This window comes from Panthera onca, chromosome E2 (genome assembly GCF_046562875.1).
Source record: "Panthera onca isolate mPanOnc1 chromosome E2, mPanOnc1 haplotype 2, whole genome shotgun sequence".
NCBI classification, from domain to species: Eukaryota; Metazoa; Chordata; class Mammalia; order Carnivora; family Felidae; genus Panthera; species Panthera onca.
The window spans coordinates 27934011-27946098 of NC_138353.1; the positions used below are offsets into that span (position 1 = coordinate 27934011).

At 45.7% G+C, this 12088-nt stretch overlaps 1 protein-coding gene across 4 annotated transcripts in view; it reads left to right on the top strand.

Annotated features, from left to right (window-relative positions):
• Window positions 1-2399: 2399 nt before the first annotated feature.
• The window catches only part of TENT4B (terminal nucleotidyltransferase 4B), a 76550-nt gene continuing 66861 nt past the window's right edge, over window positions 2400-12088 (top strand). The window contains exon 1 of one of the 4 annotated variants that reach the window (XM_078438620.1): window positions 2400-3362. In XM_078438620.1, coding sequence (XP_078294746.1) covers window positions 2731-3362 — 632 coding nt within the window. In that variant the 5' untranslated portion in view covers window positions 2400-2730. The remainder of the gene's footprint in view (window positions 3363-12088) is intronic. The other 3 variants (XM_078438621.1, XM_078438619.1, XM_078438618.2) reach the window with 3 other exon arrangements.

Consider the following 12088-nt stretch of genomic DNA (forward strand, 5'->3'; position numbering starts at 1 on the left):
CAGTGGGACCTTGATAATGCTTACTTTTTTCAGCTTTTCATTTTTCTTGGTTGATTTTTTTTTCAATATATGAAATTTATTGTCAAATTGGTTTCCATACAACACCCTGTGCTCATCCCAAAAGGTGCCCTCCTCAATACCCATCACCCACCCTCCCCTCCCTCCCACCCATCAACCCTCAGTTTGTTCTCAGTTTTTAAGAGCCTCTTATGCTTTGGCTCTCTCCCACTCTAACCTCTTTTTTTTTTTTTTTTTCCCTTCCCCTCCTCCATGGGTTTCTGTTAAGTTTCTCAGGATCCACATAAGAGTGAAAACATATGGTATCTGTCTTTCTCTGTATGGCTTATTTCACTTAGCATCACACTCTCCAGTTCCATCCACGTTGCTACAAAGGGCCATATTTCGTTCTTTCTCATTGCCATGTAGTACTCCATTGTGTATATAAACCACAATTTCTTTATCCATTCATCAGTTGATGGACATTTAGGCTCTTTCCATAATTTGGCTATTGTAGAGAGTGCTGCTATAAACATTGGGGTACAAGTGCCCCTATGCATCAGTACTCCTGCATCCCCTGGGTAAATTCCTAGCAGTGCTACTGCTGGGTCATAGGGTAGGTCTATTTTTAATTTTCTGAGGAACCTCCACACTGCTTTCCAGAGTGGCTGCATTCTTGGTTGATTTTTAAAACAAATTTGAAGTTGTCAAAATAAACCTGTTTCTAAAATGCTTTATTTTTATATAATTTGTCAGTAGGTATAGCCTAAAAAGTACCACTACTTATTTTCCTGGCTTTGTAATTCACAGTATACAGCAAATTTCATTCTGAGAACACTTTTAATACTGGTATGTAGTAAATCAACAACCAATAAGATGAACCAAAGTTCTTTAGGGTTTTTTGGAGGGGTATGTTATTCTCTCAGCAAGAAAAACGGTAGAGCAGTGCTTTATAATTTGACAAATATTTTTTCATCTTTGCCCAAAACTACAACAACAACAGTCAACAACAACAATAAAAACTTTCCAGGATATTGGGGGGCACCTGTCTGGCTCAGTCAGTTAAAAGCCCTACTTGGGTCATGATCTCATGGCTCCTGAGTTCGAGCCCTGTGTTGGGCTTTGTGCTGACAGCTCAGAGCCTAGAGCCTGCTTCAGATTCCGTGTCTCCCTCTCTCTCTCCTCCTCCTCCCCCACTCACCCTGTCTCTTAAAAATAAATAAACGTTAAAAAATTTTAACAAACAACTTTCCAGGATATTGAGCTCCCAAAATAGAAGGTCAAAATCAGGCATCAGGGACTCCTTCTGACTTTGGACCAACCTCAGAGGGCACACAGGAAACATGCTCACTTATTTTTTTTTCAATATTTAAAATACTTAAAATTCCCTTTTCCTTGTAGTTTTTACCACAGGAATTGGGAAGACATGCAAATAACCACTTTGTGGAAAATCTCTACTGATGCCAACGATATTGGGCTTAAAAGGTTTGGGGGTTGTTTTTTTTTTAAGTTAATTCTGAACCGAGGAGAGCTTTCTATGGCTGCCGGTGCACCTGATGGCAAGTGAGAATTCTTTACACGCCGAGCAGCTTGTGTGCCAATCTCCATGCCTGTGCAGCTGTGCGCGCTTCTGTGTGCGTTATGTGTGCAGAACGGGTTTTGGGTGTGTGACGGTGGTTCTGAGCCCCTGGCTTACAGACCCAACGAAGATGCACGTACATCCATGCGGGCTGGCGCAGGTCTCTCCAGTCTAAGCTAGGGCGGGGGATGCTCCGCCAGGGCCTGGGGTGCTGCACGCATGGCGCGGGGACCGGTGGGGGAGCCCGCGCAGCCCGCGTCCACGCAGGGTCCCGAGCACATGCTCGGGAGTGGGGCGCATCTTCTCCCCTCCCCCCGCCCATGCCCGAACCCGACTTGGAGCGGAGTTCTCGAGAGGGTCGCGAGAGCGTTGGGGGGGGGCGGGTACCGGAGGCCCTGGGTGGGGGAGGGGACGACGAGGGGGCGGTGCCTCCCACAATCCATTCCCTGCGGAGCCGGGGTCCGTCCGGCCTCGCCCGGTCTCAGGGACCGGGAAACCCAGACCGAGGGCGGCGCACGCTTCACGGGCGCCTAAACGCCCAGGTACGAGCGGCCCCTTCCTCAGGAGCTACGGGGACGGTTGAGTCGGGCGGTTGCAACCCCCGCCACGCCGCACCACGGCCTCTGTGACGCACGCCGCGGCCGCCGGGGCTAGCCGGGCGGCGCGGCTCGGCGCGGCGCGGCGCGGCGGGGGCGGGGGCGGGGCGGGGCGGGGCGGGGGGGTGGGCGGAGCGGGCGGGGCGGGGCGGGCGGAGGCCCCGCCCCGGGGCCGGAGGAGCGAGGACGCTACGGAGCAGGCGCGTCCTGCCGCCGCCGCCGCCGCCGCTGCTGCCGCCGCCGCCGCCGCCGCCGCTGCCGCTTGCCCTACTCCAGAGCCGCCGCCGCCATTTGCACGGGGACCCCAGTGACAGGGGCTCGGCGGAGGGGCGGAGGGAGGGGGGTGGGCCCGCGGAGCCCCCGAGGGCGGGAGCGACGCCGCCGGCGCCGGCCGGGCTCCCTGCGCGACCGCGCCGCCCGCGGCGGGCCCCGAGCAGCAGTAGCAGCAGCAGCAGCAGCAGCAGCAGCCGCCGAGGCCGGGCGTGCGCCTGAGGCGCGGCGGCGGCGGCGGCCCTGCGGGCGGCCGGGAGGGGCGGGGGCAGCGGCCGCCGCCGTTTGATGGATCCGAGGATCGCCTGGTTCCAGCCAGAGCAGCTCGGACCGTCCAACAGTCTGTGGATGCAGATCTGGGAGACGACCCAGGGGCTGAGGAACCTCTACTTCAACCACCACTGTCACAGCAGCGGCGGCGCGAGCGGCGGCGGCGGCAGCAGCACGGCCACCGGCGGGAGCGGCAGCAGCACCGGCAGTCCGGGCGGCGCGGCCCCGGCCCCGGCCCCGGCCCAGGCCGGCATGTACCGCTCCGGGGAGCGCCTGCTGGGCGGCCACGCGCAGTCCGCGGAGCAGCGGGACTTCCTGCCCCTGGAGACGACCAACAACAACAACAACCACCACCAGCCCGCGGCCTGGGCCCGCCGGGCTGCCGCGGGCTCCTCGGCGTCCCCGTCCCCCTCCGTGTCCTCGTCCCCACACTCCTCCGCCGCCGTCCCCGCCGCGGAGCCCGCGGACCCGGCCTCGGGCAGCAGCAACAAGAGGAAGCGCGACAATAAGGCCAGCACCTACGGACTCAACTACAGCCTGCTGCAGCCCAGCGGAGGGCGGGCCGCGGGGGGCGGCCGGGCCGACGGCAGCGGGGGCGTGTACAGCGGGACCCCGTGGAAGCGGAGGAACTACAACCAGGGAGTCGTGGGGTGAGTGGTAGCCCTGCGGCCTGGTGGCCTGGCCCTTGCATACGCGCATCCGGGCACACGCCCACAGAAGGTGGATTAGGGGGAGCCTGGGCGAGGCCACCCCTCTTGGCCTGCCTTCGTTGCTGCTTCTGAGGGGGCTGATGGCCAGCCATCCCTCCATCCCTCCACCATTCACACCTTCCCCCACTCCATAGCGGTCCACACCTCCCCGCGCCCCCCCCCCCCCCCCCCCCCAGCTTTCCAGGCCTTTTCTGGACATAACCTCCGCCATCCACACCCTCCCCTCACGTCCCTTAGTCATCCACACTCTCCCTCTTAACAGTCCACACCTTCCCCGGCCCCCTTATCCATCCACTCTTTGCTCCCATCCCCCCTATTCACACACACCTTCCCCATTCTCCCCCCTCCAATCCTCCCCATCTTGCTCCCCACCAGCACACCCCAAGATGAAATCTATTAGCATGGACAAATCATTGATTTCCTGAGAACATTCCTGTGTTAGTGCCATTTGATGGTACAGGACCTGGAGGTGCTTTCCTTGCCAAGAATAGAAACATCCAGAAAGCTCCTCCCCCTCCCCCAATCCCAAACAGGAATCATTTCAGCCCCGTAAGGCTTTGCCTGCTGTTGACCCTTTTGCCCATCTTTAATTTTTTTTATTAAAAAAAAAAAAAATCCTGCATTAGCGATGCTTTTTTTTCTGTGGGGATTGAGGAATGAGGTGACAGCTAAGTTTAGGCTGGTGGAGATGGTGAGCTCTTCTGAGGCCGATAGAACTTTCTAGGAGTTCATGGACCTTGGCTCCAGCTTCTTACTGTAAAGTTGTCATATTGGCAGATACAGCCAATGCTTTTCGTTGTAGGGGGTAACTTTATGCTAATGAGTGAATGTTGCACCATTAATGACTTTCTGTTTAAAGTTCAGCTGTTACAAAATGGAATCTTACCTGATCCCTAGTGAACTATGTACATAAGCAGGGAATGTTTCCAGCTAGCTTTCCCTTCTAGAAGGGCCCCTGTGCTGGAATAGGTTCCTGAGTCATTTATATTTTGTAAAATAAAAATTTGGGCCGTGTGTGTGTGTTGTGTGTGTGTGTGTGTGTCGCTTGAGTATGGAGGATGAGCTTTCAAATTGCTTTTCATTTTTCAGATCCAGTTTTACATTGGGGGCTACAGTAGGCACATGAAATTACCATTAGTAATCTTTTGTGAAACGTTTTCTTAGATTCACCCATTCAGATCTGCCCTGCTTTGGCAAGCACAGACAGTTCTGTGTACCTTTTTGGAGGTCTGGGTAAAATGAGTTGGTGGGTTCCCATCTGCTTCTAGTGGGCTGGTGTCTGCTATATGCTACTATTACAACTCCCACCTTTTATGGAAAATGCAGTCCAGCGTTTTAGGACTGGCACGCTGGGGTTACATGTCAAACCTGTCCTCACTTTCCAGAGGGGAACCTTTTAGGGTTGAGTCCTCTGTTGCTATGCTTCAAGGGCGCTCTCCATGGTCATCACGTTTTAATAAAAGGCTCATGGGTTCCATCCTGTTAGCATTTCCAAGACAGAGCATAAACCTGTGGTTTAGCGACAAGCAAATTGATGTTTTGAAGGTTCTGGTAGTTTCATTTCACAGGAAAAGCTCCAGTTAGGCAATCACTGTCAACTAAAACCTTGGAGTTCCCTGGTTTCATTTTACCGAAGCTTTTGCATATATGTCTAGCAGAGATAGAGAAGAAATCCAGAATACTGGCTGCTCTTCTTTTTGACGGGTTAGAAATTGTCCTCTCCTCTACCTGCTATGTAATGTTGGGGATACTGTAAAAGGCTCACATTTGAACTTGTGTAGAGGCAGGATGTTCTTATTCCTGATTCAAATGTATTGCCCCCAAAGGGATTAAGGGGAGGAATTTCCATTTCCCAGATAGATTACTGTTTAAAAACTGATTGTAAACCTGTTTTTAAAACTGTTTATCACTTCATCAGACCTTCCATTCTTTTGCCTTTTCCTTTAGAGGATATCAGCAGTAAAATTTTCTATCAGGCAGTTCGTAAGAGTGTTTTTGTAAGAATGTCTGGGTGTTTAAAAATTCTTGTTTTGATTTGTGGGTCCTTATGTCTTGACTTTTCCAGAAGTTTTGCTATTTTTAGTACAGGTATTTAAAAATCTGAATTCACAGGGCATCTCAATGTTATGCTATGCCGAGATTAAATTTGCTAAAACTGTTACTAACATTCTGAGTTCTTGGGACTCACATTTAGCTGATAGGTCAACAAACTGTAGTGGTTCCTGGCCTCTGAGCTGACAGTCCAGGTAGGGGAGGAGAAGGCAGGCAGCACATTGAACAACGGACTGGAACTCTAGGACAGCTGTATACATATACTGTCTCGCATCTTTGGTCTCTGTGATCTCTGCCTCAGCCAAAGTGGTCGGCGTACTCCCTGAACATTCCTAAGATACAGTTCAGTATCCTAAGATACTTCTCCATCGTCCAGGTCCTTGATTCTCTTGGTGTTCCTCCTTTGGACTTTTGAAGTACTTGCCTCACGCTCTTGCTGTAGCCTGCTTGTGGTTATTTTTCCTTTTATGTATATGTTTCCTCTTACCCACTAGGTCACTAGTTAGGATGGACATTTCTTAAATGTAGAGTATGATATTTGGATTTCATCCTGAAGCTTTCATATTCCTCTTTCAAAGTTAAATCCGTATAAGCTCACCATCTCAGCCTTCTCCATGTACCCGCAGAGCTAGGGGGTTTGCTCATGTTCCTTTTTTCTTTTCCCCTCTTTTTAAAGTTGCTTTCAGTATTCTACTTCTTGGACTTCATTCTCCTCCAAGGCTGGCTGTGGTGTAGGAAGCAGTCCACCTGCTCCTTCTGGTTGTCCATGAAAATGAGCCACGAAACCCTTTTCAAAGATTTAATTGTTGATTACCATGGAGAAAGAAGCCATGACAAGAAGTGAACGCAGTTAACGTATGGAGATTCAGAGCCCTTGGTCCCGAGTCCCCCTGTCTCTAGAAACTTCTTGTGGAAGGTGCTTGGAGCTTCTCCAAGCTCATCAGGATAGGTTTGTGTTGGCTGCACTGCCAGATCTGTAGATATTTTTTTTCAAGGCTTCAATGACATGTTCAAAATAATGTTTTGGAGCAGGAATCTGACGGTGGGACATCAAGAAGACCCCATTGGAAAACTTGGGCTTAAGGAATAATTTCTTGAACTGCGATGATGGGGATGGGAACTGGTAAAGAATGAATGAGTGTGAGAAATGCTGTAAGGTGAGGGTGGAGAGGATTCTGGCTCCCGGGTTCACTGATCACACCACAGCTTTGAACTAGAGTGGGGAAACGTTGCTTTTATTATTGCCAATAAAGGATGGGATTGTTGATTTGGAATGAAAAATACGGTGGGGTTTAGGTGGAACTGTCTAACAGGGAGTTGAAGTTCGGGGGCCAAGCCAAGGTGTAGTCTTTGCTGCAGTGGGCCAGGTCCTTCCTCACATGCATTGTACACTGTATCACAGTAAGTCCAAGATGCTTCTTCAGCACTGGCATCGTGGCCTCTTTCTGCTGGTTTCTATACTGTGTGATCAATAGGTTGGTGTTGATGCTAGGCTCCAAAGTAAGTGATCCGATAGATTAACGTGGGTTGAATATGAGAGAATTTAGAAGCCTTTTTCCAAGTGCTTGCTGTATTAATTTTTGTGCGTTCACAAATGTAGCCCACAGTAATTCTTTAGTGAACTAGAATCTTCGGGTCTTTGAGTTTTGCTGCATTTTGGTACTGAAATGTGATTTCAGTAAGACAGGAAGTTTTCCTGAAACCAATACTACACTCTGTTAGCTAATTGGATTTTAAATAAAACCTTGGAAGAAAAAAAAAGACATTAGGTTTTCTACAGTGTTGATTCTATACTAACAGCGCAGTTTGTATTTGAGAATTCCCCCAAATCTGGTATGGTGTGTTCGACTAAGATACTTCATGCCACAACTCGTGTTCTGTCTAAAATCTGTGATCAGTGAACACTGTCACTGTCAGAATCCTTGGTATTTCAGGATGTGGTATCTTTTTCATCCCCTATTAAGTTTTTAGCTGTTGAAAAACAAAAGACTAGTGAGTAAATAGAGCTTTTTGGAGTCTACCTTGGGTTCCCGCAGAAGGTTTAGTATATATTGCAGTGAAGGAAGGATAGGAAGGGGATACTAGAAAAGTCCAAGGCAGTGGGGTAGCAGGGGAAGGGGAGAGGAGGGCGGCGGAGTGCGTGTTAGAACAGTGCTGGTCCTGGTGTGACAGATGGCTTTATATCACGAATACTTCCATGAAACCCCTACTAATAAATCCTAGTGTTAGGAGTCCAGAAGAACCCATGGGAAGAAAATTTAGGGGCTCCCTTGCTGATATGGGACTGGTCAGATGGTTGTAGTTAGATATTCTTATACCTGCTGAAGCTGAGAAAAATTTCAGCCACTTTTTCTATGGAAAATAGAAAAGCAAGCTGTTGTGTAATTTCACTCAGCTTTCTATTCTTCCTTCTGTTGAATCCGTTGGAGTAATATTTAGTGGAGGAAACTATTTCAGGATCACACCCACGGCACTAGAGACTGGATGTATAATCACTTACACACACATAGGTGTGGAGTAATCCTGAAGGGGGCTATAAACCAAAGAGGGTGCTAATTTGAAGAATTAGAATCTAGTTCCCAGCAGCTGGTCTGAGACTCCTGTCTTTGCTCTTTTCCTACAGAGCTGACCGGACAGCTCAGAGCCTGCTTGAGGAATTCAGAGGACTGCCGGTAGAATGTTCTTTCTGTCCTTAGGAATATTTGCTAGGGACTCAGCTGCTTCAGGACACCAGCATCTTCAAATTCATTTTACCATTTTGAACATGACATGGATTTTTTTTTTTCCCCTAAGAGAATATTGAAATTGAGGATGGCCCTGAGCTAGGCTTTACATTAATTTGGATTCGAACAGCAAGTGATATATCTGTTTTCATTTTTTAAGTTATTTGATGATCTAAGAGACTTTTGTATACTAAGGGCTTCAAGCCACATGGAGATTGAAGCTGGAGGTTTGAGGAAAAAACAATATGGAGATGTTTATGTTGTATACTGGCTTCTTACTCGAACACTTTCAAATCTGAAAAAAATCTTGCCATGTATGTAAGAAATTTTTCATGTGGTATCTGATAACTCAGGAATTCTAGTTTCAATCATTCTCTCTGCTGAAGTAGTTTGAATAGTCTGCAGAACCCGTGTTTTCAAATTAGTTGATTTATTAAAAGTACTCAATGAAGTCAGAGTGCTCATGGTATATAGCGTTTTTACCATGTTCCAAATGCTGTGTTAAATTTTTTCTGTTTGCTGTATCAAGCTTCTCATGCGTAGCCCCATCTGATTGTTTTGTTTTGTTTTGTTTTACTTTTTATTTTGAAATACAGATTGACAGAAAATTGCAAAAAACTGTACAGAGAGATCCCATCTTCCCTTCACCTAGTTTCATGCAGTGGTAACATCTTATATAACTATAGCTTCATAGCAAAACCAGGAAATTGACATTGTTACAATTCGTAGCATTACTTAGATTTCCCCAGTTTTACATGCACTCATTTGTGTTTGTGTGTGTGTGTAGTTCTGTGCAATTTTATCATGTGTAGATTCGTGTGACACCCCCATGATCAAGGTACCATCACCTCAAAGATCCGTCATGCTACCCCTTTTTTCTCTTGCACGCACCCACCCTCATCTCTAACCCTGAGCAGCCACTAATCTCTCCATCTCTCTAATTTTGTCATTTTGAAAGTGTTAGATAAATGGAATCACACAGTATGTTACTTTGGCTTTTTTCCTCTTACCATAATTCCTTTGAGATCTATCCAAATTGTTTCATGTATTAATAGTTCATTCCTTTTTAATGTTGAGTAGTATTCCAAAGTGTGGATGTACCACTGTTTGTTTAATGATTCACCTGTTGAAGGACATAACCCAAAAGTTTCCAGTTTTGGGCTGTTACAGATAAAGCTGCTATAAATATTCACATACACATTGTTATGTGAACATAAGGTTTCATGGGGGTGGGGGGATGAATGCCTAAAAGTGCTGGGTCATATGGTAAGTACATACTTAGTTTTGAAAGAAACTGCTAAACTCTCTTTTAGAGTTTTGTATCATATTACATGCCTACCAGCCCTGTGAGATCCAGTTTCTCTGCATCCTTGCCAGCATTGAGTGTTATCGCTGTTTTTTATTTTAGCTGTTCTGTTATAGGTAGTGATGGTTCATTGTGTTTTTATCATATTAACCTCATAAATAACCTCACCTAATTTTAACTTTAACTTTTGTTTAAAAACTTGTTGGCAGTATTGAGAATGTCCTTAATTAAAAATTTTTAAGTAAAACTCATTTTAACTTTTTCTTTGTTTTATCTTTGAAGTACTTTGCAGTGTTTCCTTTACATGTTGCTTCTTCTTAGAAACTAGTTAGAAACTAGTATGAAGTAGAGCTTTATTTTCATATTTTAAAAAAAACAAGTAAAAGGGGCGCCTGGGTGGCTCAATCTGTTGAGTATCCAACTTTGGCTCAGGTTATGATCTCATGGTCTGTGAGTTTGAGCCCCGCATTGGGCTCTGTGCTGACAGCTCAGAGTCTGGAGCCTGCTTTGGATTCTGTGTCTCCCTCTCTCTCTGCTCCTCCCCTGCTTACACTCTGTCTCTGTCTCTGTCTCTCTCTCTCTCTCTCTGTCAAAAATAAACATTAAAAAAAATTAAAGTCCCATCTTTAAAAAATAAATAAATAAAAATAAAAAAAATAAAAAACATGTTAAAAAAAAAAACAACTGCAGAATTGATTTCAGAATTTAGAGTCTGTCCTTTCATATGTTATGAGTAAGCTTTATTTTCTGTTGGCTTGGCTATATTTTGGGGAGTAAACACTATTGTTAGTGTTGGTTTTTGTTGTTGATGGTGAGGTTTTTTTAATAAATATAAATATAAATATAAATATAAATATAAATTTCATTTTTTAGAGGGAGAGACAGAATGTGAGTAGCGGAGGGACAAAAAGACACAGAATCCGAAGCAGGCTCTAGGCTGTGTGAGCTGTCAGTGCAGAGCCTGATGTGGGGCTCAGACTCACAAACTGTGAAGTCATGACCTGAGCTGAAGTCAGACACTTAACTGACTGAGTCACCCAGGCACCCCTAATATTTTTTTTAATGTTCATTTTATTTGAGAGAGAGAGAGAGAGAGAGAGACAAAGTGTGAGTGGGGGAGGGGAAGAGAGAGAGGGAGACAGAATCCAAGGCAGGCTCCAGGCTCCAAGCTGCCAGCACAGAGCCCAACGCAGGGCTCAAACTCATGAACTGCGAGATCATGACCTGAGCCAAAGTCAGACGCTTAACTGACTGAGCCACCCAAGTGCCCCAATGGTGAAGTTTTTCTACAGTATTTTTATATCTGAACAATGTGTTCAGACTGTGCAGAGTGAATACTTTATCTTCAAATTTATCCTAGAGTAAACTGTGTTTCATCAGAACCATTTTCTGGACTGAAATCTGGGACCTGGTCCCTCATTTTTCCCTTAGTGTTTTGATTTTGTTAAAATAACATTACTTTCAGTACCGTCAAGTGTTATAAATTTCTGCCAAAGCAAGAATAAGAATCTGTTAGGATCGTGGTCATAGAGGTTTAAAAGTTAATTTCCAATGATTGGTATTTAATGAAGTGTTAGGTGTCTGATGATGTTTGAAATTTTGATATCTTTATTCCTTGAAGTTTGTTATTCATCCTTTTTTTACTTCTTTGTGTGAGGTGTTAATACCACTGCCCCTTAGAATACTTGTTTTTAAAATCAACATAAAGGAGTGCCTGGGTGGCCCAGTCCGTCGAGCCTCCAACTTTGGCTTAGGTCATGATCTCACAGTTCATGAGTTGGAGCCCTGTATCGGGCTCTCTGCTGTCAGCACGGAGCCTGCTTTAGATCCTCTGTTTGGATCCTCGATCCCTCTCTGTCTCTGGCCCTCCCCCCCTTCTCCTTTTCTCTCTTTCTCAAAAATAAGATAAACATTTAAAAATAAATAAACAAAATCAACATATAGTTTAAATACTACTAATTAATACTAATTGCCAAGAAACTGGAAAATATACCTAAACCAAAGAAGTAAAAAAATAGCCTCCATAATACTATTGCCAGGATATAAACTACTGTTAATATATTGGTGTGAATATTTTTAAATTTTTAGTGTACGTATACCTATATTTCCTTTTTTCTTTTTATTAATATGGACTTCTATTGTGAGTATACTTAGAATTTATTTTCTAGTGCAAAGAGTTAATAAAAATTTTTTTAAATAATGAAAATTTATTGTCTCACAATCTGGAGTCCAGAAGTTAGAACTGATTTTACCCTAAGATTGTTTTCTTCTTTGGGAGAAGGGCATTAGAATATTGTGGGCCTACTTTTTTTGACTGAAAAAAAATTATTAATAGGACAAACATCTTTCATGTAAAATTTCTTTCTTTTTTTTAAATTTTTTTTTTTAACATTTTTTATTTTATTTTTGAGAGAGACAGAGACAGAGTGCAAGCTGGGGAGGGGCAGAGAGAGAGGGAGACATAGAATCCAAAGCAGGCTCCAGGCTCTGAGCTGTCGGCACAGAGCCCGATGCGGGGCTCAAACCCACAAACCGTGAGATCATGACCTGAACTGAAGTCAGATGCTTAACTGGCTGAGCCACCC